Raw genomic sequence first — 27,531 nt, 5'->3', positions numbered from 1 at the left:
TTGTACTTCAGAGAGAGAGTTTTTTCCATTGAGCTTACTAGTCTTGTACAGTGTGCAAAATACAATAAACCATATGCCCTCAGACAGCAGGCCTCTGTCAGATGCACGGTTGCTTCTTACTGCATATGTTTTGGGAAACAAGCCGTTTCCCAGTAGTTTCTCCAGTAGCTAAGCCCATTTCTTACCCTTTTATCTCCATACTGCAGCATGAAAAATCACCTTTGGAGAGGGACTGGGGAACTTCAGTCCAGAGGGAAAGCTTTTATAGCTGTATACAGCACTGGAATGGAAATACTTCAGTAACCTTTCTGAAAGTCATTGCTTCTACTGATCTATAATTAGTCACACAGGAAAAACAAAATCCTCTTTCAAGTGTAGTAGAAACCGAATAGATCAAATAACAAACACTTGAGTTATTTAGCAGCTTTCCCCCAAATACACTGGTCACTGTAGTACTTGGTTATGTAGCTCTGAGTGGATAAGTACATGCTAGCTTTTAGTAATAAATGTTGAACTTTTTGATTAAAACTCCTGTTTCTTTGAGATGTCACTTACATAATTGGGCTTGTTTTCTATCCAGATAGTATCCGCAGTGCAGTATTGCCATCAAAAGCATATTGTTCATAGAGATCTCAAGGTGAGTAGGAAAAAGTGCTTGAAGTGTGTGTGTCAGCTTCTGTACCTGGGGGTGTGATCTCTGTTGTGCCAGTGTAGAGTGTACTAAGCTTTCTGATTTTTTTTTAATTAATTTATTTTTTTGCATGTGTCCTAGCAAGTTTTGTGGAATGTTTACAGTATAACATCATTTTAAATAATAAGGCTCTTAAATACAGAACTTCAGTGGCTGCTGAAAGATAGCCTTTCACTATCTGGTCAGATTCAAATCTGATGCAGGTCAGTGTTAGCTGAGAGATCCTTTAAAAAAAAAAAAATCAGCGTACTTTGATGGAGGTATGACAAGTCTTGGTCTCAAACAGAATGAATTACCTGTTGTGATGATGAAGCCAAGGTATGGCGGCTTCATACCTTGGCATGACATGGTATATCCCTTCATTGAACTGTGCCTTTTGTATTAATCATGCTGCCACATAACTTGTTCGATATGTCATAACTTTGTAACTTAAACAAAAAAACCCCTGAACAAAACAAAACACCACCAACAAAGAAAAAAACACTTCAAAAATGTTTAAAGGTTATGTGTGTTACCAGACTTTGCGAGAATGCCGCGTGAAGTACGGATAGTGAGACTGTATTTTGTTTTCATATTAATACATGAAAAATGTAAGTTACAGTAGCTCAGGATGCATTTCTGTGAAGAACACAGGTGACAATAACGGAGTTTTTGGGCAGCTTAACAGCTCCCATAGTCCAAAGCTAGTGTACAGAGATTTTTAAAATAGGGATGTATGTGGACAATAGACCAAATCTTGCCTACGGGCTTTGCAAGGAAGGGAATATTAACAGATATTTCACTCTCTGCCTTTTAAGATTGAGTAAAAACAGCATTCTAAATCAGTTATTTTAAGTTCATCTTACAAACCATTCTTTCTCTTCCAGGCTGAAAATCTATTGCTAGATGCAGATATGAACATTAAAATAGCTGACTTTGGTTTTAGCAATGAGTTTACAGTTGGAAATAAACTGGACACTTTTTGTGGCAGCCCACCTTATGCTGCTCCAGAGCTCTTTCAAGGGAAGAAATATGATGGACCTGAAGTAGATGTTTGGAGTTTAGGCGTTATTCTTTATACTCTTGTCAGTGGATCTCTTCCTTTCGATGGACAGAACTTAAAGGTACGTTTTTGTAGAATGTTGGGCATGTTTATCTCATATTTTAAGTGATTTGCTGGTTTCAACTTACTGTGTGCTCTTTTTCTCTTACCAAGGAACTTAGAGAAAGAGTGCTAAGGGGAAAATACAGGATTCCTTTCTACATGTCCACAGACTGTGAAAACCTCCTCAAACGTTTCCTGGTGCTAAACCCAACAAAAAGAGGCACTCTAGAGGTAATAGCACAAACGTTATATTTTCCAAACTGTATTACTTTCAGAGTCAACATGGGACTGCACTGCGTATGTTGTATAACCTTTCCTGATGGTTAGCTTGTGGAGTCCTGCATTAATGGGTGATCCACCAGGACATTTCCCACATTTTCAAACACGAACTGGAAGCATTGACTGCTAGGTTATGGTGTGGTTGTCTTTTGCCTGAATTTTGACCATCATGGAGGAGAAAGGCCAAAAAAAATACTGGCTTCCACAGACTTCCATAGTCAAGCCCGGATGTACTAGACTTGTCAGAGTTGTCACACTGTTCCTGGTCTGTGTTACGGGCTTTTAGCTTTCAGCTGTGTGCTAGAATACAGCTGGTTGGGAGGCAGTCTGGCTTGATGTGCATAGTTGATTCTTCTCACTGGAGCAAAACAAAACTTGAGTAGGTGCTGGAGCCTGTTCTGGAAAAGAATAATGAGAAAAGTTCCAAATGTTTGGTAGATGGGGGAGTTGTTCTTTCAACAGCTCATTTTCTTTGCTCTAAGTGTTATTTTACTAACAAAACTGTTCCTTTTATAGCAAATTATGAAGGACAGGTGGATCAATGCAGGGCATGAGGAGGATGAACTTAAACCTTTTGTTGAACCAGAACTAGATATCTCGGACCAGAAAAGAATAGGTAATTGAGTATTTTCAGAATATGATACTGTTCGCATGATACTACTGTTTTTTCCCTCCACAACTCTGTGCTTGTTTGCCATTTGGAAAAAGTAACTAATCTTTTAATACTGGTATTTCACCAGGCTGACATTCGCACACTTATTCATTTTGCTTAATTATTTTTAAATGTTCCATTCTTCCTCTTGAACGTAAATACTCAGCCAGCCTAAACATCAGAGGGATTGTTACTGACAGTGTGTATTTTTTTTAGATATTATGGTAGGAATGGGATATTCTCAAGAAGAAATTCAAGAATCCCTTAGTAAAATGAAATATGATGAAATCACAGCTACATACTTACTGCTAGGAAGGAAATCGTCAGAGGTAAGTTCCATTCTTACAAATGCAAAGAAACAAATCATGAAGTGTCCTTGGCAAAGTCAGAAGCAAAAATTGTTGGTAATTATAGGCATTGCATTCCTGTACAGAAGTCCATTACACTTAAAATTACATTGTTAAATCATCAGTGTCAACTCTCCAAATGGGTGTTTGCTCTTACCATAATGTGAGTCAGTAAACTCTTGCCTTTAGGCTCCCCAAAACTACCTTGCTTCCTCAGCAGTTACTCCTCTGAAGGACTTTGTATGCCAGTTACTGTCCTGCCTAGTCTAGGAGCTCAGGTGTGAATATGCCAGCTGTAAATATTTTAAGATAACCAAGGAACAGGACTGATCAACCTAAAAAAGTTGTTGCTTTGAAGATTACCTTTCCATATGATCCTGAGAGGACTCTGCATCAGTCAGCTGCTCTTGGTTCCTCTGCTGGAGGAGTTGGTGTGGTGGCTTCTACTAAATGTATTCTGTCTTCCTGTTAAAATCTTAAAGAGCTCTGAGGAGAGAGTACTGAAAGTAGAGATGGATTTTCTTTATCTGATTGTCCTTTGAGGAGCTGCAAATTCTACTGAGTTTCACCTAAGACACAAGAAACTAAGAGAAGTTGTGGCCTCTAAGCAGCTTCCTTGCTGTCAAAAAAAAATTCCTATCTACCAGACCCATATCAAAAAAAAATTCCTATCTACCAGAGCCATCTTCCTTCTGCTTCCTTGTTACTGCTCCCATAATGTGGTGAATGTCTTACTTGTTTTGTCTGAACTACTTGTTTTAATATTCTTGTTTGTATTGTAGTTGGATGCAAGTGATTCAAGCTCCAGCAGCAACCTTTCACTTGCCAAAGTTAGGCCAAGTAGTGATCTTAATAATAGCACTGGACAATCTCCTCATCACAAAGTTCAGAGAAGCATATCTTCTAGCCAGAAACAGCGGCGGTACAGTGATCATGGTGAGCAATTCTCGTTTTCAGTGTTGCAGAATATAGTGACCTCCGGTTCCGTTCGGTTTCTGAGTTTGTCTCTATTCCCCAAGGTGTGGAAGATGACAGCGGTGTAGCTCACAGCATGGTGGTTAAATAATTTACTGGATGAATAATATTTTTTTAAATTGGTTTTGTTATAACGCCTTCAAAAACAGCCTCTAGAGGAACGCTGAATTATACCAACTTAATTGTCTTACCCTGCCTTGTGTTGTCCCTTGCATTCCTGACTGTGCTGGGAAAGTCAAATTGAAGAGAATGTTTGTGTTGTCCCTTGCATTCCTGACTGCTGGGAAAGTCTTGGTAAACAAATTGAAGAGAATGTCGCAACCCCCTTTTTCATGAAAAGCACAGTACTCCTCCCCCATGCGCTTGTATGTCTGTTCAGCTTTTGTTTTCTTTTGACACTAGTAGGTCAGCTTGTGTCTAAAACATGAAGAAATGTCAGTTTGCCAATACTTCTCGTTTCCTGAGGGTAGTGTCACTTGATTGTCCTGCAGGAATTAAATTTCTAACGATCAGTGACTCGGACAAACTGAGAACTCTTCTGTTTAATGAGGTTGCAAGATAGTAGCTTAGGGTTTTCTAAGTATCTTAAACATCTTCCTGCCCAGACACTAACTCCTAAAAGAAGTCTCTGTTTAGGTTGACTTTTATTTACCTCAAGTACATTCAGAGGTTGCTTTCCTTGGGGAGTCTTCTGGGATGAGAGTTACAGTGGTTTGTGATGCTGGTTTATATATTTATGTATATTTTTTATATACACTTACATATATTTTTAAATGTGTGTGTATATACATGCACTTTTGATTTATTATTTACTGTTCTTGAAACGCTGACTCCAAAGCTGATGCATCTTGACATATCCTCTTCTGAGGAGGTGTAATTGAGTCAGCACAACCCTGACATCCCCACAGGGTTTTTCTGGTGTCCAGGAACCTATTAAAGCAAGAGGGAGCTTGGGATTTCTGAAGGGTCTGCCTCCTCCTCAGGTGTGCCAAAAATGGTTTCTGTTCCTGGCACTCCCTTGGAGGCTGGTGGCAAACCACCGCTGCTTCTGGGCTGTTGAGGAGCACAGCATGGCCATTAATGCTGCTAGTGGTCCAGGGTTCTACCACCAGGTACGTGTTTTTATCAGAAGCTGGCTTGAACAGCATGTGCCAGCTCCTGCTATTGATCATCTGGTTTGAATGAGTTAACTCTAAAGGGTTTGTCCTAGCAAGCCAGACCAAGGCCAGTACTCAAAACACCGGAAGCCTCCATGAAATTCATAATTGTTTCATGGAAAACAAGGACTATCTTCACCTGGAAAGGTTTTTGTTCTTCACAGTATTTTACTGTCTTCGGAAATATGTGTATTTCGATAAATAATTATCTTGGTGCAACTCTCATTCCTGGTGTTAATTATTTTGAGTCTTATGTGTGAATACATTTCCATCGTAGTGAAAAACAGCTACTGAACTTCTGAGAAGAAAAATCCTTTTCCTGTTTCTTGTGTTTGCTTTTTTTTTTTAAGCTGGACCATCCATCCCCTCAGTAGTGGCGTATCCCAAAAGAAGCCAGACTAGTACTACAGACAGTGACCTCAAAGAGGAAGGAATTCAGTCAAGAAAATCCAGCAGTAGTGCTGTTGCAGGAAGAGGAATTGCACCAGCTAGTCCAATGCTTGGAAATGCCAGCAATCCCAATAAGGCTGATATTCCTGAACGTAAGAAAAGTTCGGCTGTTCCTAGTGTAAGTAGAAACGCTTATTTATCAAAACCTTGAAATGTTTTTGAGGGGTGAAAAGGTGATTTATCAGTGGTGCTGATTTTACTACTTTTTCATCGAGAGTAAATGTAGGTATCTGATACACTTGCCTTTTTTTCCTCCTGCAGCAGTCAGCTACTCATTTTCTTTTAATATTCCTGACGTAGTTAGTAAGTGTTAGTAATTAGCACTGGTAGCTGTTAGTGAACAGACATAATTTGGGTGTTGAAAAAATCATTTAATAGAAGGAGAAAAGAAACTTCCCCTGAAGTTTCTATGAGTTATTTCTGATATCGCCACCTACTCTTCTGTAGCCTCTGTACAGAAGAATGAAATCTGTTTTTATCATCCTGTTTTATAGTTTCACCTGTACTGGGAGCCATCTAACTTTTGTTCTCAACTAGGCTATTCCAAGTCACAGACACATGTATTACGATTATCAAAGAAGTAGCTCTGAAAACTGTTCAAAGGTGGTTTTCAACCTGTATTTAAAAGCAGCGTGCCTGGCTTTTGTCCTTGTGGGCTTCCCCCATCCGCCCTAAACCTCAACAACAACAAAGCAAACATACCGAGGTGCTCAAACCGTGAGCTTCCAGGGTCTAGCTGTAGGCAGTGTGCCAAATGAAAGAAAACCCTTTGTTTGGTTTGGCTTTAACTTAGGTAGTCTGTGGTGCCTCCCTCTGAGGCAGAGTTGGAAATCTGCTTTCATACAGTAACTCGTGAGTCTTTTAACATGTAATTTCTAAAACTTTGGTATTTTGTCTGGAAAATCTTTCTTCTTTTCAGAAGAAATAACTTCCCAGTCCTTTATTCAACTGGCAGCGGAGTGACTTTTTTTCTGTAAACTTATCCCACAAAGCTGTCGTATTTGGTCGTATACTCAGCACCACTACTTACAACAAACAAGAACAGAACTTCCTGAGCTCGCAGCTTTCTGACAATCTGAAACAAAAGGAGTAAAACAAGATTTGTGTTGCTTTATTGGCGTTGGCTCAGTGGCTGTGACTTGGCTGGGGGATTTCAGAAGTTCCTTAGAAAGACACGTCTTCTACTGCAGCAGCTGTTACTGATAAATGGGAACAAGAGCTCATGATTCTGGGGCACCCTTTTTCATTCCCTTCTTGGTTTTTGATCAGCCCAGAAACCATTCAGATTTTGTTTCTTCTTACGTGACGGTTTTTAGCTACTCAGAATGGCAGGATAATCAAATCAGTTCTGTCCTACGTCGGACTTCACCCAGTACTGTGTGGTGCCTTATTCAGGAGCTTTGCGTCACAGTTGCAACACATTTTACATTTAGTATCGTCAGTATTTTGAACTGCTGTGCTATGCCACTCCCAAATCTGGGGATTTATTTCGGTAGTCTGATTTCAAATTTTATACCACTGTAGCTGAAATGAAATTTCAGCTCATAACTGTAGGATATGTCTCTCTTCTGGTTCGGTGTGCAACTGATCCTTTGCAAGCAGTGGTACAAGGCGATGAACATGGAATCAGACTTATGTCACTCAAGGAATTAGCGTTTAAAACTGTATGCTCTTCATGTCAGACCATGCAAACTCTTTTTTTTCCTCCTTCTTTACCTGCTAGAGATTAGTCTTTTGCTTTCTGGCTGTTAGGAATATGGAGGGAAGCACTGACTTTCTACACAGTTCTTAGAACTCATTAGGGAATTTTATTTCTTACATTATTGGCATGCATCTAGAAAGAAAAAAGGATGTTATAGTTCCATATTGTCCTGAAGTTTGAAGTGGATAGAGTTTGTATTCTCACTTAAGTGCTCAGTCCTAAAATCAGCAATATGATGAGGAAGTCACTGAAGAGACAGGAAAAATACTGCTTAATACCTGTTACTACTTTGGCAGACACAGCAAAAGTAGTAGAACTGGCCCTCGCCGGAGAGACCCTTAGCCGGTTGTTTGCTGCTCTTACTAAATTACAAAGCTTCTAAGCATGCACTTAAGGATAAGAGCTGTGCTTGTAGAGCAGATAGCTAAGTCTGGGCTTGGAGCAGGGGGCTCCAAGCTGTACTTCTGAATTTGAGTGTTTAAACTCTTGCAAACTAGAGAGTTCTGCAAGCCAAACAAGTGTACATCAAAACCCTTCAGGTTCATTATACCAAATACCAAATTAATAACAAAAACCTGCTACAGAGCTTGCACAGTTAGCAACTGCTAACTCCTTGTTTGAAGAACAACTTGTTTCTTACAGCTTTGTATTTTTCCTTAGTCCACGTAACAAGGCTGCCCCAGAGCCCTTAGTTTAGCTTTAAGAAAACTGGAAAAGGAGACTAGATGGTATGTTTGGAAGGTCATTTAGGACCAAAAAACGTACTAGTGCTCTTAAGTAGGTGGACTGGCTCGTTGTAAGTCAGAAGCTGATTCTTTGAAAGCTTTTCATCAGTCCTTGCCTTGGTGTCTCTTGATGTGAAAGTAGCCTGCCTAAGCAGTGGGCCCAAGTCCCTCTAGAAAAAGAGGACTCTAACACAGATTTGTCCTTTGTGCTATCACCGGACCGCGTGCATATGCTCAGAAGTCTCAACATGTGTTCTTGCGGTGTCAACACCTCCTGCAAAGGTAGCAGACACTGCTGCAAGGATGAACTTACTCAGCTAACCCTGACCCTGGGGGTTGTCATTGCATCAGGGAGTGTGGTGCTGTTGACACCAGTTTCAGGCTTTCCGTGCTGTGGATCTGGGCAATTTAGTCATGTTCAGAGATTAATAGTCTGTAGACTGGCTGAACAAAATCTTGTAGTTGAAGAACTTTACTGATGAATCCTGAAAAGTCATACGCTAAAAAGTATAAAGGCCCCAATGCTGAGACTGAATTCTTGCCAAAACTGAAATTTGAAAGCTTGAAACGCTTAAATCTCCTCTCGTGACCTCTGAAATCTGATGAGGACAGAAAAAAATGTGTACTGATCCTTCTGTCTTTGAGTTCCAGAAAGAGCTGGGAGAGTGCATCTTCAGAGTCCTCAGATTTCAGATACGAATATCAAAACTTGTCTGCTCCCAAAGCTGAAAATGCATAGTCTTTCAAGGTTGATCCAGCACAGATTGCTGTCTTGTCTTTCTAAATGTGCAGCATCACAGTGTGTTTTATTGTTACGTGATGTCTTCTCAAGCGAAGCAAATACTCAATATTCTAAGAGGCAGGTGGAAAGAAGGAAGCCACCCATTACTGTGCATATTTCCCTCCAGAAAAAGTCAGATATTCTAGGTGCTTCACTCTAATACGTGGAAGAACGAAATGATGTGCAGATATTAACACACAGTACTTCAGTGTACCGTTGGTTTGCGAGGGCTCCACAAAGTGTCTTGCACAGCGTGACCCCTCAAGAGCGTATAAGCCAAACTTCACTTTAGCTGCACAGCTTTTGTTGCCAGCAAGTTCAGTAAAGAGAAGGGAGTTTGCACACGGACAAATGTCAGAGGAAATTAGAAGAAGCCACGAGCTTGTTTTGTCAAATAAATAGATTTGAAGCCAAGCAGTGTCTACAAGCAAAGGGCCGGGAGGACTTGGCTGATGCTTGGCTCATGCCTATCCATAAGGAATACCCAGTGAAGAGTACTTGAGAACCCTTGAGACAGCTACATACATCTTATGATTTAATTAATAGTTCTGCTAATCTAAAATACTCTTGATACTCTTCGTACTTTTTAACACCAGGGGGTTGCGCAGTTCACTTTTTAATTTTTATTTGTATGCTCCCATAAAGATGTATAAAGGTCAGCCTTTTAAACAGGCAGGATGGCTTCACTGTTAAACCTGCAGCTCAGGGATTGTGTTCCTTGAGACTCCCTATATAGGAGATACGTTGCCTTAAGGTGCTGTAGGAGCTTTTGCTGGTTATTGAGAATACTCCACTGTAACAGTTTTATTTCAGGTTTGGAGACAAAAAAGGTTTGGCTACTCTCCTTTTGTGCTTGAACTAGTTCTTCCTTTTTTCTTTAATCCTTCTTCCCATGATTCTCTGCTGTGACCATTTATGTGAAACCTTTTCTTAATGCTATTTTTTAAAATCCGCTGAATTTACCCTTGTCTATCATAGCAGTAATTCTTCAAAGAACTCCAAAAGGTTAGTTTGGCATGAAGTCCCCTGCCTGATTCTTAGTGGCCATCCTTACTCAACATGTGCTTATCCAGGTGCTGACCAGTCTTTCCCTTAAGCTAGCCTCCTCCAAGACTTTCCCCAGCAGTGATGTTTGAAGTTAATAGCCTATTTTGCTTCCTGCTTTGCCCCGTGATCCTTTTCTTTAAAGAAAACTTTAAAAAGTTTTTTCCAGTTTCCAACCATGTGCAGTTTCCTGTGTTATGTTCTTGGGGTGGGGAGAAAAAATATAAGGCTTGCTGGCTTTTACTTCCTCTACAACCTGGGGGTGCATGTTTATCTGGACCACCATGCTTTTTCCTACATTAATTGCATCTAACTTTTTATAATTCTGTTATCTGTGAATTACCTAGCTTCTCACTCGTTCCTGGAAAATTGACCGCCAACTTGGGCATATCTCCACCCTCTTTCTCTGTAAAGACAGAGGCAAAGTAATTCTATTTCTTTTCTCCCCCCTAAAGTAAGGTCTGTAGTTTAAGTTCCCCTGGTTCTTTTGTCCTCAATGTATTATGCTTGTATTTAATATTTTTTTTTAAACATTCAAATTCTCTGCAATTTGTCTCTTTAATGTGACTTGCTCTTTCCTGTTTTCAAAACTTGTCTAGTGTTTTGTAGTACTTTACTATATAAAAGTCTGTGTTTATCTTCCCACTGAATTTTACCACATTTGTTTCTTAAGTCTTTGCTTCCCCTATCTTGTTCAAGGGTATGATTTTAACTTAAAGGAAAATTCTACAATCTACAAGTGGTAAAGTATTTTGAAAATAGGCTATAGAGACATAGGCTATCCAGATGTAGATGAATGCTGTACATGCTGAGAATTTGTAATTCAGAATATTGGTAATTAAAAACTTTTACGTGCTGTTAATTTTGAACCATCAACATGACATATGACATGAAAACTTGTTAGAATTATTTTTTTCTGATTGCATTATTCCTTAAAAATACTGGAAGGTGTTTGTATCTTAACTTATTTAATTATTATAAGTTTTATAACTGTGTAGAACTAGCATGAAGTAAACCAGCCTTCAGTTGTATGTAGACGTAACCCCAGAAAAGCCTTTTGTGGGAGGAATAACAAGCCTATGTTTTTTAATTGTAGAATAATACTGCCCCCGGAGCAATGACACGGCGCAACACATATGTTTGTAGTGAAAGAACCACTGCTGATAGGCATTCAGTGATACAAAATGGCAAGGAGAACAGGTATATGAAATGTCTTCCTATGGTGTATGTCCCTTGTCTTCACATTTCCAAATAATTGTAATGCCTAATTTAAAAACTGGTAATAAGCTACTGTAATGCTGAATGAAAGGTGAGTACAGATCTTGGTTATGGAGCACCTGTAAGTATGTTGGGGTGTTTTTCCTGTACAGGTATTACCAGATATTTCTGGTTAAATGCATGCCCTATTTGTACTGCCTTCATCTTAAATCAGTTAACTCCTGTGACCAGACAACATAAGCTTGCAGAAGAGGCTTGTTTAGTGTCAAACTGCAAAGTCCATCTGTCTTGGGCCGTTCTCTTTTTACATCTCGCTCTAAGCTGTGCTTTGTTGGGATTACGTGGAATAACATTTTTTTACAGAGTCTCAGGGAGAAGGTAATTTTTTTCTGAGCAAAGACGAAACAGTGATAGGCCATTGTCTTAGACTAATAACGTTCCTTACTGATATTTTTGTAGCCTTAATTGCTTCCTAGTATTTACAGAATGCATCTTGAGAAAGGAAGTGCTGATATCTCTATATTCTGTGTGAAAACAGAGAAATAACAGGTTACCTCTTACCTGAATGAAACCCTGACTGGAGCATGCAATGGAGTTGGAGTTAACCAGTTCACATGTTAGCACTATCCCCACGTCTAGTGCCATCCTTCCCTGTGTACCAAAGACTGAGGGGAGCTGTAGAGCATAAATGTAATAGTGAACGTAGACATTAGGTGTAGAGTAACAACTGTGAAGAATACCATCAAATTTCCTGGCTGGCTGAGGGGTTTTAAGTTCCAACCAACTGTTCTTCACAGAATTTTACTGGTCTCTAAAGCCGGTAACAGTGAAGTAGTTGACTGTTGCCAGGAGAGCACCCAGATAGCTAGTACGTAATAAATCCTTAGGCTTGGAGGAATGTGTACCTCTCTCCTACTCTGCCTGGTTTTCTCCACCCCTTCCCAATTTTATGATCTATTGTAAAGGATGGGAAGAAAAGACTTTTCTTCCAGCTCATGTTGAGGTTGGTGAAAGATCTGCCACTTTTTGCACAGAATTTTTCCCCTTCCTTTTGGCAGTTCATAAAGAAGAGGGGCAAAGTTATGATGTTGAATGGGAAGTCTTGTCTGTCCCTTGTTTGACTCTTGGAGCTTAGGGATAAAGAACGTGATTTTGACCCTGTCTCTTCCTCCTAGCTTTCCGCAAACTGAAAGGGATTAAGGAAAAAGTCAAGTATAAGTTTGAAGATTGCCAAAAGTCTAGCTGGCCAGCTGGGCCTGCAGTCAACTGTCTTGTGAAGTACAGCACAGCTATTTGGTACTGTTTCTTAGTGTGTCTGTCTCAGCCTTCATTGGTTGGTCCCTGTTAATGTTACCAAGTTTGTTTTAAATTAAAGCTCACCGTTCATTCTTTGATTTGATATGTTAATAGCCCTTTTTTTCTTTCCAAACTCTCTTTGAAAAATGAATCCTTCTGTCCAAAATAGTTTTCATCAGATTTGATTACTTGATTTCTTGGTTTAATAACATTTTTGTTCATCTTTAAACTAATATCTTTGCAATATCTTGTCTACAATTTCTTTATTACGTTTTTAAAAGTTATTAGATACTGCTCACTAGGAATGCTTGAGATTCCGATGTCCCCCTAATACAGGAGTAACTTCACACTCCTAAGGGGCTGTCTTTTGAAGTTATTTTTTTCCCCAACTTTGAGTTTCTCAGCAAACTGCTGTTTTTCTCGTTTGTCACGTACGGGAATTCAGCTCAAAGTTAACACTGAGTAGTACTTGACAACTATTAATTCTGTTTTACATCCACGGTTGGTTATTCTTATGTACCTTTTATTGTTGATACAGTATCCAAACATAATTTGCTTATCCTGCAAACTGTAGCCCTATTTGGGTTATTTGAAATGTCTAAACATTTATATTTTCACTGCTGGAGGAGGGCACAATCTTTATAGCTTTTATTGCATATTTTTGATTACTACTTTTGTTACTCTTTATAGAGAGTTAGAATGAGAAAAGGTAACAAAAATGCATTGCTAGGTTCTTTACAGTCGGAGACTTCTCATTGTCTGAAATGTCTCAACACTAAACTGCACGTTCGTTTTGGCAGCGTTCAGAAGTGCTGTGATTTGGCACAGTATTTAGAATTTACGTCCAAATGTGTTTAGTTGCTGTAACTGGGCAAAGGCTTGACCCGATGCCATGACGTGCAGGGACCTTTAATGCAGGCTCAGTCAGCATGGCTATGAGTGGGACTGGCTCTTCAGAATGAATGCTGCTTCCTGCAGGTGTTTCTGTGGTATCGCTAATGTTACTGTACTCTCACCATGGCAGAAGGTAACTTTAGAAACTTGCAGTTTCTGTGAAGCAAGATCTGAAGTAGAACCTGGACTTTGCATAAATCCAAGGTTTTGTTAAAAATGCTTTCTGTGCTTTTGAAATGTCTGTTGGTGGCAAATGTTAAAGGCAGGAGTAATTACTCTAAGTTATTTATTACAGGTTGGAATTACATTTTCCATACCCGGTCAGATACTGACTGTGGCCCAGTAAAAATGTGGGAGACTTGCCTTAAAAGGCATGATTTACATTTAAACAACACTTAAAGTCTCTATTCTTTCTGTAGAGAAGGTGTTAAAATGTTGTGGTTTTATCTCGCACACTGAACTCCGAGAAGGCACTTTTTTGAAGGTAGGGAAACTTTGACGAATCCATAGTCAGTTAGTGGACTGGATGTTGGAGAAAGGCATCTTGAAGACCTCATGCCAGAGTGGTAGAAGCAGAGGGGTTTGAAGTCTCACGCTTTAACACGTTGCATGGCTGACACAAGCATTCTGCTGGAGATGGCTCTGTTGGCTGTCCTCCAAAGCCCGAGCATTAATTAACGCACTTGGGGACTCATGAAACACTCTTCATAATGATAGGCAATTGCTTTAAACCATTTGTGAAACAAAATGATTTACAACAGCATCAGATTTTTAATAAGCCTTGGCACTAATTGGTGAATGTTAGCTCGCTGTTTCTACGTTCCCAGGCTGGTAATCCAAGGAAGCTGATTTCTAGCAAAGCTTCAGAGGAAGAGACGTAAATGTTTTAATATGTGCTCTGGTACCTTATTGATACCTTTAGCTGTCACATCTTTGGAGGCAGGTGACTAAAACTGGGGGCTAATGTGTTGTAAAACTAGATTCTTTCTCCTTTATCTTTTGCAACAAATTGAGAGGAAAGGACCTGGAAGTAGTGGAGAGGCTAGTGACCAATTATTTGAGGATTACTTGACTTCAGCATATTGCTTTTGAGAAGAACGTTCATTTCCTTACAATTTCCTAATACCCTGGGGTGATATATAAGCTGGGCTTCGTTGCAGTAGTGTTTGTAGTTGGCATCCTCCTGGGTTCAGCATTGCAGAGAGATGCACGCATGGCTCAGAGGAATTTTTCTAGTTTCTGAAGAGTTAAACCAGGAGAAGTAGGTTTTGCTAACCGTTTTAGCTGGCAGTTCTGATGTCTGAGCTGTGAGGTGTTTGCTAGTAGTGCTTTGGGAGCTAAGTCTGAGAAGTGGGTCACCTGCTACTTGTGGCTGGACTAGCACTCTCCAAAGTCTGGCATAAGAGTGAGATAACAGGGCTTGAATTTCAGTATGTGTAGCTGTGAAGTAACTTGGAAGAGAACACGCAGTGTCATGAGACTCACAGACAATTACTGATTTCTTAACCTTGAACAATATTTCTGAATTACAATTGCCTTTTAAAGCAAACTTAAGGTGAGTGGCAATGGTGGTGTAGCCTGAGAGGCCCAGTTCATGTTGTGGCCTCTCAGTTTTCTTCCGTACTCATCATTACTAGATAACGTAGAGGCTGCAAAGAGCATTTTGGCCCAAAGAAAGAAAAAGATTTCATGCTCCTAGTTTAACATACTCCACAGCTGGCAGCTTACCAGCCATTCTGCTAAGACAGCACTATATGCTTTCCTTCAAAGGCTGAACGGTAACTTGGAGAATTTAAGGTTTGTGGCCAAGCAACGAGAGATGCTCTTCAGCAGTCGTACCTCTTCCTTCAGAGAACACCAAGCGTTATTCATTGCCTCCCGCATGTACAGGTTGATTAATAGTAGCCTTCTTGTTTGGGCCTCTCTGGGCTTGTTAAAGATCATGATGTTGCTGTTTTCGATTGTGCCTGTGAAGTCCCTCAGTTACCAGATGTAGATCAAGATTTGACAGCTTGCCCAACTTCCAGTGGTTTCTTTGAACACGGATACATTCTGAAAACAAAGTGTTTCGCCGCAGTAACGGAGCGATCATCAGTCTTTTGGAAAGTGCAGTTGATGTGTTTTAATGTATTCTTTTAATGTTAAGACCAATACAAGTAAATCAGTGCTTTATACTAGTGCTTTGGCCCAGAAACCCGAGTTATTTGGGTTCTGGAACGTCAAGGAGGGTCTCACTGCAAACTAATGCTCATGGTAAGAGAATGATCACTTCGTAGATGTCAAGTGCTATAGTAAGGATGCGTTTTAAGGGGAACATAGGGTAGTAACTGCTGTTTACATAGAAGGGCTGTTAGAGTTCGTGTTCTTTGATAAATCAGTTAACAGAAGGAAAAGTTTGCTTTTTTTCTATGCAGTAGTTTGTTGTTGGTCCATCATGCTCTTCTTTCTGCCTCTGCCTGAACCCAAACCCCCTCACAGCCTGACAGAAATGTTCGCTTACGCAGCTAGCCCTGCTTCAGTTTGTACTACATCCTTCTCCAGTGTTCGGCTGCGACATCAGAAGTCGATGTCCATGTCAGCCTCTGTGCACACGAAGATGATGTTGCCTCCAATAGACAATGGCGCAGATAACTTCAGGCCTATGTAAGAACCTGAAATCATTGTGAAACTAACTTATACCCACTGCTTCTTAACTTTGTGCTGTGGAATTTTAGTCCTAGATTGTTCTAGTACATATTGCCCACAAGATGTGTGTTTCCTCATTTTTTTTTAGTCTTGTTTACATTTGTCTTGTGGTGTGTCAGGCTGTCTGTGACATAATCCTGCAGTAGTGAACCTGAATCTTTTCCTAGTGTTAGGGGCATTGGACATTCCCTATTGTCAAAGTTTTTGGGAGACTTTAACTGTGTAGCCTGAAGGATTTCACTGCTTGGAGCGGTTCGCCTGTAGATAATTTTGTGTAGGATATTTTCAAATTAGCAAGATTTTCAAAGATGTATATATAGAATGTGGAGGGAGAGACACTAAAGTTACCCATTGCTTCTCTTTCCTGGGAGGAAACTTTACTTACCTGTTCCTTTATCAGTCTTCTCAGTGAAACATTGTATGCCTAGTTTATCTGGTCTTTTCCAGGATACTCCTGTTGCATTTTTCTGTCTGTGTAGGTTTCTGTTTCGGCAGCCTTTTAATCCTAACTTCTTACGAGTTTTGATTCCATACAGTGCTGTAATAATGTTGATATTTCCAACCCTGGCCTGTATAAAAGTGCCTGCTTATGCTTTACTGTAGAACGTAGTGTTTTGTGTTTCCTGCAGAACCGTAGTGCTTCGTAAAGAAGTTCTAGCATTGTTTTTTGTTTTCTGCTCTAGCACTATTCCCGATCAAAGAACTCCTGTTGCTTCAACTCACAGCATTAGCAGTGCAACCACACCTGATCGTATTCGTTTCCCCAGAGGAACGGCTAGTCGGAGCACTTTCCACGGACAGCTCAGAGAGCGACGTACTGCTACCTACAACGGACCGCCAGCCTCCCCCAGTCTGTCCCACGAAGCAACGCCGCTCTCACAGACTCGAACCAGGGGTTCCACTAATCTGTTTAGTAAACTAACTTCAAAACTAACCAGAAGGTAAGCCTCTTGAAACAGTAATGCAGCATTTCCTTTTTATCGGATAGTAGTCATGCCTTAGTAGTCCATTGCTTAGGTGGCTGTGTCCACATTCTCTCATTAATGGCATAGCTGTTCCTGCAACTTAAAATGCACCGGCTTAATGATTTTTTCGTAGTTCTTCTTAGTTACAGAAGCCATTTGTTTTTAGCAGTTGAATAAATGGGCTGAAAAGTGAGACAGCTTGGTCTCTGCTGTTTGTTCTGTGCACTTCATGTCTGAGGTACAGGTGCTGCAGAGCCAGAGCACTTCAGCTGAGTTCAAAAGCTGCTCACTCTGTCTGCATGGTCTGTCAGTAGATGGCACGAACTAGGATCCCAGTCTGGATATTCAGTGTAGCGTTAGAAGCTCAGGTTGTGTTTCACAGTCACTTTACTATTTCCAGAACAATCTTGCTGACAACATGCAAATAAAAATGTCCCAGGTGAAAGGGTAGGGGCAGGAAACAAAAGCTTCTTCTGGCAGTAGTGCTAGCGTAGGTCATCTTAAAATAATGGCAGTACTGTGGTATCAGTTACTCCTGTTTTGGCCTTCAGTTTGTGGGTTTGGGGTGAAGGTGTGTTGGCCTAGCCAAAGGCTAGCTTAAGCAGGTGGTGTTCCTGCACTAACAGTTTTTATTCTAATTGGACTTCTAGTTTCAAATCCATGTATGATTTAAATTAGTTACTACAAGCCCTAAAACTGAAAAACACCTACTTTCTTTCTATATTTAAAACCTGTCGGTTCACATACCTCCTATTTCAGACCACTGATATCCACAGCTTCTGTTTGCAGAAGTGAGGCTCTGTTTATCTTTGCCTTAAGATAATCTCCATACTTTTGTACCCTGGTTACGTGACATTTTTTGGAATACATCATCCTGATCTTGGCCTGATTTTTTTGAGGCTTATATCCGATCAGCACCAAGCCATTTCCTTCCTGTCTGTTCTGTCACTATACATGCCGCCTTCTCAGCATCCTCTTCATAGTCTCCCATTCCTACAAAATAAATCTAAGCCAAACTCCAGGTTTTTCACAACTGCCTGATTTCAATTTGGAGAGTAATTTCATTTAAAAATGTAGAAGCTGTTTCTGTGAAAAATGAAAATGTGGCAGCCTTTGGTGGATGTTTTACCCTGCTCAACTTTATGCCAGCTAACACTTCCCCGGGAAATATTTGCTGTATGAAATTTCCCCCCTCCCCCCTCTTCTTTTTCTGACAGAGAGATAAAAGATTAATTTTTTTTTTTTAAATAATTTAATCATCTGCTTTGTGTCAAGTGAAGTCTTAATCAAACACATTCTTTTGGCACATCTTTCTTTATGTACTTTTGTTTGTCATATCCTTCCTTAATTTTCCATCCAACGTTCCCGGTGCGGACGCTCAAACTGTGAACATGCGAGCTTCTCACTTGTGCTGCTGGAACCTGCTCTTTGTCACCGTGTGTCACTCAGTTCTCTGGGCAGCGTTCAAACTTCTGTCATTACCTCCGAGTCTCAACTTCTGCAGGGCAGTGTGGTTTTCTTGAAGTCTTTCCCCGCAACTCTTGACGGTGGTTTCAGTTCCATCTGGACTTGGTTGAATAACGTGCAGTTGTAACACAACAGCACTGCTACAGATGGTTCAGTTTACGGTCGGAGGACCTCTTACGGTTGGGGCTCTTGTTAGATGAGGTGCTGTATAAGCTGCTGCAGAGGTGGATAGTCCCATCAAAGGATGTGGGTTTGCTTCTTCTCTTTAAATAAAGAACCTGTAAAACCTGTTAATTTATTCTAGAATTCTCGGGGGAGGGTGGGGTGTGAGGGTCTTTTTGATTATTAACTACTTACGTTCTAGTGTAGGCAAATGTTAAGCTTCTGCCACTAAAATATTTAAGGCAGTTTTTGGCACAACATGGCTGACCTGATGCTATGAAGGAAGGGAAAACCTAACTCTGAAGGTACTCCAGATCTAATTACAGTAGAATTACTGATTTTGACCTGCTATTTGAAATACATTAAGAAAATCAAACCATATTTTCATATGACCTTGCAGATTATGAGTTTCAAAGTCTTACGACACCAGGACATATTTTAATTCCTAATAAATTCTGGTGGCATATTTCCCAGAAAACTTAAGGTTGGAAGTAGCAGTGCTAGGGGTTTGACTCTTCAGATCCCAAATCATCTGCCTAATCTCAGAATGTATTGAAGTGTAATTTCATTGTGCGTTTTAAATGAGATATTTTTTTTTGCATGTTTCGCTCTAAATGGCTTTTTCAATTTATTTTGTACAAAACTTTTTTTGTTAATTATTATTTTGGCTTAATTTCTTTTAGAAACATGTCATTCAGGTTTATCAAAAGGTAGGATTTATTTATATTTAAAAAAAAGTGGCTCCTGCAATTAACAACAGATTTGGCTTTCTAGCCTTGGTTTTCTGAAAACTAAACTTTCTGCTGAGAACTAAATTCTTTCTTTCTTCAGAGGAGAGCATAGAATAAATCCATTAACTCATGATGATACTTCAGAATCTGTGGCACCTGTGTAACAAGATGCTAAGCATGCCTTGTGAATTCTTCTTTCTTTGATAGAGTTGGTAGTACCAAAGTAATTCTGTTCTTTGTACTAATACACTTAGCATGCTTATGTTTGAAGAATGAGGTGTTTGATAACAATGATGACAGTATAAACAAAATATAAGGTTACAAACATGTAAAGGTAAGTGATGCTAACTTTCTCTCTTCGTTTTATTACATTTTATGGAAAAAAGTCTGTGTTGAAGTATTGTCTGGTGTTGGTAGAACAGAAAGCAAACACCACGGTCGTGAATCTAACAGTTTTCTATGGAAGACTGAAGGAAGATGCAATGGCTGTGTATTTATTTTGAAATGGGGTGCATTTGCTGAAGTGAACTGCAGCTGGAGCGCCAACAGAACGCTTCAGTTCTAAACAAGAAGTGTAACATCATTGCAAATTTATTTGCTAAAGGGAAAAGCTCAGAAGGCTTATTCACATTTCAGGCCCAAAAGATTGAATTTAGTTTTGCAGTTTGGGAATGAATTAAGCCACTAGAGATCTTGTTAATCCATGATGACTCATGAAAGTTGGTTATATAATTTTGATCCCCAGATAAATGTTCCAGTAGAATTTTGTAATGCTCTGTTTGGTTGTATCCTATCTTGGAGCTTCTTCAAGGGTGATACTTTCAATTTCCAACTACTGAGCAGAAACAGGGAGACGGGCCAAAAACCAGCCATCTGTTCTAGATTTCAAAATGCAGGGCTAAGCCTGTGACTGTAATTCAGTGTTCGTCAGACCGTTTCAAGGACATACACAGATTAGGGAGACCTGAGATATGTAAATTGCTGATTAAATTGGGTCTGTTATGTGCAGTCTGAGTCTAGAGGTACTCCTCTGATTAAATGAGTAGATGCCACGCTGTGGTAATAATAATCTGGGCTCTTGCAAACGTGACTGTGTTTAGAACTGGTGTTGGTTGGATCAGCTGGCACCGTCAGAGCTGACTTGAGGAAAGGAGCGTGCACCAACTGTTAGCAAAGGAAAGACACCATCCACCACGTTACATGCTTGAAACTGAGCAGTGTTAACCCAGCGCGCATCGTGAGCTGTGGGGTGCACGTTAGAGGGAGCTTTCATCTCCCTGTGGTCACATTCCTCGTGAAACAGAGGGCTGTGATCTCTGCAACCTCCACAACTGCATGCGTCGTTACTCTGCTGCTCTGAAGAAAGATGAAAAGTGCCAATATGAGTAGTTTTAAACTAGAAGATTACTGTCCAAATTTGAGACTTAAAAGCTAATTTTTTAATAATTTCTAAAAATTTTCTTTTGACTTGAGGCCAAGAATCTTGTGGATAGCTGCTGCAGCTTCCATGAATGTCTTTTGGAAAGAGATTTGCCAAGTTTTGCACCACCTGCAGAGGACCAGACTGCGCTTTTTAAGTTCTAAGTGTGCGTGGCATCCTTGCCTACCTGATCTGCATGTAGGTGCAAAAATTAAACGGAAAGTGCTGGGAGTTTTGGCAATTTCTTCTCCTTTATATGCTCTGAATCTTACCTAACCTGTCCCTGATACTGAAAGAACTACCGTAACCCGGTAACATGTGCATATACTACTGCAGCAGTGTGCTAGCGAGCTGAGCAAAAGCAGAGAATCAGTCGCTCCTTTTTAAGCTACTGAGTTCTAACATTGTGCTCAGCGCACAGAGACATAAAATACAGGTATCTTTCTTGTACCATCCACTGTCCTAGTCAGTCTGCATATTGTGGAACTCTAACATTTTTTTTTTCCTGACAGCAAAAATCACTTCCTATGTTCTGGATTTTATTGTAGCATCTTTCCTCCATTTCCATAAACGGATCTTATTTTAGCATTTTGCACTTCTTGCTGGTTTTGCGTATCTTTTTTAGACAGTTTTCTTTGTGTTTATTTGGCCTTTTAACACAGAGTGTACAAAGATGTAAAGAACAGAAAATGCAGGATAACTCAAGACACATGTATGGAAACATTCTTATTTTTGAAAGCCTTCCACAACCCATATAGCAGAACCATAAAGGAGGTGGTGTATAGGCATTGCATGACAAATGAGAACATAACTTCCATATATATTGGTTCCATTCTCCAGACCAGGGAGCATCCTGGTCCATAAAATAAATTGATGTAAAAACACAAGCAAAAGCAGAAAATTCAGAACATAAACCAGCAATTTGCAGTTCCAGCAGAAGTGAATATTGTATTAGCAGTGAGGAGGCCTCAGGGGCTGCATCTGACTTGCAGACCCACTGAAACAATACTGGCAATACAGTAAGTGACTGTTCCCAAAGCGCCAGAGCTGGGCTGTAGAACTGGACCATAACCATGTCTTTCACGAAGGATGGAGCGTCTGGAGAGACCGCACAGTTCTCCAGAGCGTGGAGACGGCTCCCGTTTAAGAGCGCATGTCACTGGGTGCAGTTCTCGCTGAAACAGAACTGAGAAACTGAACAAAGTAAGGATTTTCTGAGAAGCTTCCATGGAAAAAGTGGTTATTATTTCCAAGTGGCAGGTATTTTGTAAATAATGACCTTTCTTAGATTTAGACTACAGTGGTTTAGAAACTGGACAGTTTGGCTTAATTTTAACCTAAAAAGGGTCTGAGAGCATCATTAGGGATTTTTTTCCCTCCCAGTCTTTTCTGGGTAGATCCCACCAACAGTAAGACTATTGGTTGCTGAGGAGACTGGTTATGCTCCTGTTTTTTCCCACCTCTGGCAAGTTTTTTAAAAAAAAAAAATCCATAAACACTTGCAGCTCTTGACAAAGCTCTTGTCGTCTTCCACTTTGTAGGAACACAGTAGGCTCTTTAAAGTTCAAGTACTCTCAGTTTTCCATTGAGCAGTGTCTTAAATTTGTCGCTTGCTTTGCCCAGTCAGACGAGGAAATGAAGCCTTGTACCACCCCCCACACCCTGATGCAAATACAGCTGTGCATCAAGAACCAAGCTTTCACCGCCGTGCATTCCTGTCCCTAGGCACCTGTCAGCCAAGCTGCTTTAATAATTCACGTTGTTCAGAGAAGCCATGTATTAGAGCAGGCTTGAGAAGAGCCCTCATAAAGACACCTTCCCTGCAATCAGAAATAACACCGAGGTGTAGAACTGTGCTACTGCAATAATGGGAAGGCAGAGGAGGGTGATTGTTAACCTTTTAAAAAATGGTGATCAGCAACATAGCTTTAACCGATGCAAGAAGACAGAAAGCTTAAGTTCGCTCTGATGTAGAAGGTGCATCAGTGTGGGAATTAATAGGATGGACTTGGCACAGCTTGATAAATCTTGGATTTGCCTCAAAATCTCCGCTAAAATGCATATGCGTCTTGTTCTTTTGCTTTAAGGTATTTGGTATTGTTTAAACACCGAATACCTCAGACTTGATGTACGTGCAGGCACACAGGCTGATCAGACTTGTCTGTAAATAGAGTATTTTTTCAAGTACATGTTGTATTACCAGCTAAAACTTTAAAATACAATTAGCCTAAAAGTAGTCAGGAGTTATTTACCTTTTAGGAGGTACGTAATAAACAAATACAATAACTTCAGTACGATTTGTAACTTTAACATTTTCAGCTTTTAGAAGCTCAAATCTATTCAGTGAGTTCTACAGTATTAATATATATATAAAAATATATTGTAAGAATCAGTTATGGTCTTTTCAAAAACTGTAGTTCATAGTCAAACCAAATGGATGTCAATACATAATATTTTGAACTTGGCCTAACCTACGAAGTTCTTTACATCTTTGTTGCTTTGTGTTTTAACCCAGCTTTGGTATGATTGCAGTATCTTTTAGCCGCTACTCAGATATTGTATATTGTAGTGTAAGATTTGTCTTCTCTTTCCCACTTCCTTCTGCTTCTGCGTTCTTTTCAATGAGGCTCCCGACTGAATATGAGAGGAACGGGAGATTTGAGGGCTCAAGGTGAGGGTAAAATTTTTGTTTAAAATGTTACTTAGGTGAGTTTGAACCCTTCTCCCCTTGATTATGTGGTGTAGTGGCTTCAGGCAGCAGCTTTTGTTTCGTGTAAGGCTTTGAAACTAAACGAAGAAGCATTTCTGTCTGCAAAACAGCTATTAAAGCACTGACTGACTTGGTTCTGAACTCTCGTCTTTCCTGTTGCCTTTTCCCATGTGTGTTTTTCTGCATTTTCTTCGTTACAATTTGCTGTTGTCTTGTAGATGTGCAGGTAGGTGGTCTCCAGTGAGGCTGCAAACGTGTGGGATAACCACTAAAGGGTGATATTTCACATCTCCAAAATCAGATAGTTAAACAGTACTTTTCATGTTATGCTCTCTTTCCAAAATCTGCATATCAAAAAATACTAGAAATGACCAAACTGTTCTGCCAACTGTTTTCAAGTAGAAAAAGCTTTCAGAACTAAAATGAGCAGCGAATAAGAGTTGGCATTCCTACTGACCCCTTACAGCCTTATTAAATTAAAACCTTAGAGTTAAAATAAAGTACTCTTTAATTTGCTTGCTAAATTTTGTAACATCTGGCAAATCACGTAGCTGGATTTGATGGCATAATCCTACGACTCTCGCAGTTACTGGAAGTCTTTCTAATAGAATGTAAAATTATGAAATAGGCTATCTTTTGAGAGAGAGATTTATTTAGCTCTGACCTTGCTATCACTTTTTTATTTAACTTTTTTGTAATTGCCTGCTTAATGGTGGTAGAAGGAAAGCATTGTTGTGTAACCAGGAATGCACTGCCAACATTTTAAACAGCAGCTTGACTTCAGCTGAACGTTGGAAGTTCAGCGTGAGACCCAAACTGCGTGGTTTGGGGGCAGTTAGGTTAGGTATTTCCAGAAAAAATATTTAAGTCTTTTGTCCAGCTGACATTGTGTAAATATTCATAAAGCAAATCAGTTGTTTTTTGGTGTCCCCTGGAGGTCCTTATTCTTTACCTGCGTGACCACTGATATTAATTGAAGCAGAAGAATTATTGCAAACTAGAAATTTCTGGAACACTTTTTGTCTTTATCGTTACCAAAGGAAAAGTCTCTTATTTAAAAAAAAAAAAGGAAAAAAAAAAAAAAGACAGCATTAATATTTTGTGCTTTATCTCTTGAAACTGACAGTAACAGTAACCCTCGGGATCGTCCTCGTTACTGACTATGTTGATGGGGTGGCTTATAGCGGCTGCCAGCTCTTCCCTGGATTTCGGCCTCAGAGGCGCTTGGCGGCCTAGCCTGCAGCAGTGGCAGGTTTCATCTCTTCCCCTGTGTCAGCCGTTGGTGTTAAACACATTACTGACCCCCTTACAGGTGAAGTCTTTCCTCCCAGTAAAAGGTAACCCCAGTAACTCACCAGTGCAGGAGGGGGCAGAGTGAAACCAAGCCAGCCAGGAACTGGGCGGCACAGGTTGGCCCTGGGGCAGTGGGTGGGTGACCCCCCGCAGGTCACCGGGGGGGTCCTGCCACCTGCTCGCATCTGCTCGGCACACTGTGGGCCCTCCCGGTGCCTGTCTCCAACCTGCTGCGTGGCAGGAGGTGCAGGGGAACCCCCAGCATCCCTGTCGCGTGTGAGTGGGTGCCTCCCACCGCCTGGCACCCCCATGACCCGGGCAGAGCACCCTTTTGTCACAACATCTGAATGTTCCAGAAACTTCTAGCGTGAGCTGGTTTCCGCTGTCTGCGTGGCCCGAGAATAGGGGTTTGAGTGGGACCTGCCTTAAAATCGAGCTGTGGGTGATGCATGTAGTTCTACCCCCGCGAGGTCATCTCCCTCATGCTCCTGACTCCAGTGACTTCCAGTTGTGTCTCCCGTCGTGCCATACCTTCGTTTCAGCCCCAACAGCTAACGCTTTCCCTTGACTGTGTGTGCGTACAGAGCGAGGAGAGCGGGGCATTGCTCGCGGCCAGACCCTCTAGATGCTGCTCTAAAACCAGTAGCGCGTGTCGAGTGTGGTCTGCTTCACTAACACCAGCCGTGGGGAGGGGTAGCCGGCCCTGCTGACTCAGTAATTCCTGTCTTTCAGCCGCAACGTAGCTGTGGATCAGAAGGACGAGAACAAGGAAGCCAAGCCTCGGTCGCTGCGTTTCACCTGGAGCATGAAAACCACCAGCTCCATGGATCCCAATGACATGATGAGGGAAATACGAAAGGTCCTGGATGCCAATAATTGTGACTATGAACAAAGAGAGCGTTTCTTGCTTTTCTGTGTCCACGGAGATGGGCATGCGGAAAACCTTGTACAGTGGGAGATGGAGGTGTGTAAACTGCCAAGACTGTCCCTGAACGGAGTTCGCTTTAAGCGGATATCGGGAACATCCATAGCTTTTAAAAACATTGCTTCCAAAATTGCCAATGAGTTAAAGCTGTAACAAGAAAAATAGTTAAGTTGTAAATTAGTTAGCAATTTCAAGTGTTTTTGAGAATTCCGATGGAAATGTATAGAATAACATTTAGGCAATAACTTCTGCATCCTTCTGAATAGTGATATTAAAGAAAAAAGCTGCTGAGCTGGGAGGGAGAGTTGGACTTTTTTATAAGTGCACTACAGCATTAAAGTTGCCTACTATGTAAAATACTACCCCTTCTGCTTTATTTCCATTGCTTCTAAGTCTTTGAAAACAAATTGAAACACAGAATATATTCATTTAAATATGCTTCCCGTTTGTGTGGACGTGTGAATGTATAGTATGTGTGTATAATATATAAAGTATTCTATGTAAACAATTCATTTACAACATCGAGCTGTACCAGTACCTCTTTTTGGGCTGATTTTGGTGCTAAAAATTGAAATGGCCAAGGAGGAAACACTTGAGTTTAATATTTAAAATAAGTGAAGCGATAACCAGTAAATGCAGGTTTACAGTTCACTGCTGTGTTAAGGAGAGAAAAACTAAAGTGTGTGAAGGGTTTGGGTTTACGGTTGTGAACATTATTAGTCCTGTTTTCTAAGTAGATCTCATGAGATAATTAAAAATTCACTTTTACCGAGTAAGTCTTGCATTATATTTTGCCCACCTATTTATTATTTAAGCCTGAATCAGATTTTTAAAGATGTAGTTGATTTGTGCATTAAAACTTGGGTAAACGGTTCCGTTCTTGTGCTGAACTACTACAACTGTATCTCCGTCCTTGTGGCTTATGGGCGTTGCCCGCGGCAGAGAGCGCGTTTCTGCGGTCCCGCCGTTGCGCTGCGGAGTAAGGCCGTCCTGGCGCTGCCTGGTGACTTCTCCCTTCGCACCGAGGTCTCCGCGTTAGACTAGGTCAGACTGATCCAGAGCACAAAAGGACTCAACTGGCGACGACTGTGTCTCGCTGCAGGCCGCCGCGTCCGAGTCAGTGCCCTTCCCAGGTATTGCCACACGCGTGGCGCTGCTTTCCTTTGCCTTCTGGACACGCGCGGTGTGGAAACCCCAGAGTGGGAATCAGATTGGCTGCTGATGTCCTCTGTAATGTCCACCTTGCTAAACTCCAATCGTATGCAGTAGCAATTCGAACTTTCCTTGCAGCTCTCTTCCAGCGCGCTTCCGCTTGGCTCCGGCGGTACTGCTGTGGGTGGCTTTGCGCCGGTCGCGTCTCCGCTGCGGAGGGAGTCCGCTGTTGCTCCTCTGCCCTGCAGTGTGGAAATGCGCCCGTGACGAACTCTGATGGCCAGCTAGCTTTCCGTAGGATGCAGAGCTACTCTGGGATGGTCCCCGCTTTTTAACCCTCACTCTGGTGAGCCAGATTTGATCTTGCAAGCTAGAAAGAAGGTGCTTCTTCACGTGTTCTTTCCTACTGATCCTCAGTTTATTTCGTCAAGGACTTCTGTAGATAATGTCCTGCATTATCTACTTGACTTCTGGTGTTCATGTTCTATGGTTATGTTTCAGTGAAGCACCTAAGCATGTACTTAACATGTGAAAAAAAAAAGGGACTAAATTTGCATTTTAAATTTGCAGTGAGCTAATAGTTACTCATAGTACACAGTTCAGATTTGACCCGAGGTGAAAATCCCTAATATTTTGCAGGTTAGTTCTTGTGGTCTGTAGTCTATGAAGGCAGCAGACTCCCCCTCTCTCCCCCTAAGCATTGGTATTGATTCTGCTAGTTTAAAG

General features: G+C 40.9%; 1 protein-coding gene across 4 annotated transcripts in view; it reads left to right on the top strand.

Annotated features, from left to right (window-relative positions):
- The window catches only part of MARK3 (MAP/microtubule affinity-regulating kinase 3), a 46,753-nt gene extending 20,324 nt beyond the window's left edge, over window positions 1–26,429 (top strand). The window contains exons 6-17 of one of the 4 annotated variants that reach the window (XM_010159462.1): window positions 581–637; window positions 1,558–1,794; window positions 1,887–2,006; window positions 2,571–2,670; window positions 2,923–3,035; window positions 3,836–3,989; window positions 5,536–5,753; window positions 10,984–11,087; window positions 16,664–16,921; window positions 19,258–19,284; window positions 23,352–23,396; window positions 25,461–26,429. In XM_010159462.1, the coding sequence (XP_010157764.1) occupies window positions 581–637; window positions 1,558–1,794; window positions 1,887–2,006; window positions 2,571–2,670; window positions 2,923–3,035; window positions 3,836–3,989; window positions 5,536–5,753; window positions 10,984–11,087; window positions 16,664–16,921; window positions 19,258–19,284; window positions 23,352–23,396; window positions 25,461–25,806 (1,779 nt within the window). In that variant the 3' untranslated portion in view covers window positions 25,807–26,429. Of the gene's footprint in view, window positions 1–580; window positions 638–1,557; window positions 1,795–1,886; window positions 2,007–2,570; window positions 2,671–2,922; window positions 3,036–3,835; window positions 3,990–5,535; window positions 5,754–10,983; window positions 11,088–15,773; window positions 15,939–16,663; window positions 16,922–19,257; window positions 19,285–23,351; window positions 23,397–25,460 lie in introns of all 4 variants that reach the window. The other 3 variants (XM_010159460.1, XM_010159463.1, XM_010159464.1) reach the window with 3 other exon arrangements.
- The last annotated feature ends 1,102 nt before the right edge of the window (window positions 26,430–27,531 follow it).

The sequence above is a fragment of the Eurypyga helias genome, unplaced genomic scaffold, assembly GCF_000690775.1.
Source record: "Eurypyga helias isolate BGI_N326 unplaced genomic scaffold, ASM69077v1 scaffold32469, whole genome shotgun sequence".
Classification (NCBI taxonomy): domain Eukaryota; kingdom Metazoa; phylum Chordata; class Aves; order Eurypygiformes; family Eurypygidae; genus Eurypyga; species Eurypyga helias.
Note: the sequence above shows the minus strand (reverse complement) of the source record. Positions and strands in the feature narration are given on the sequence as shown.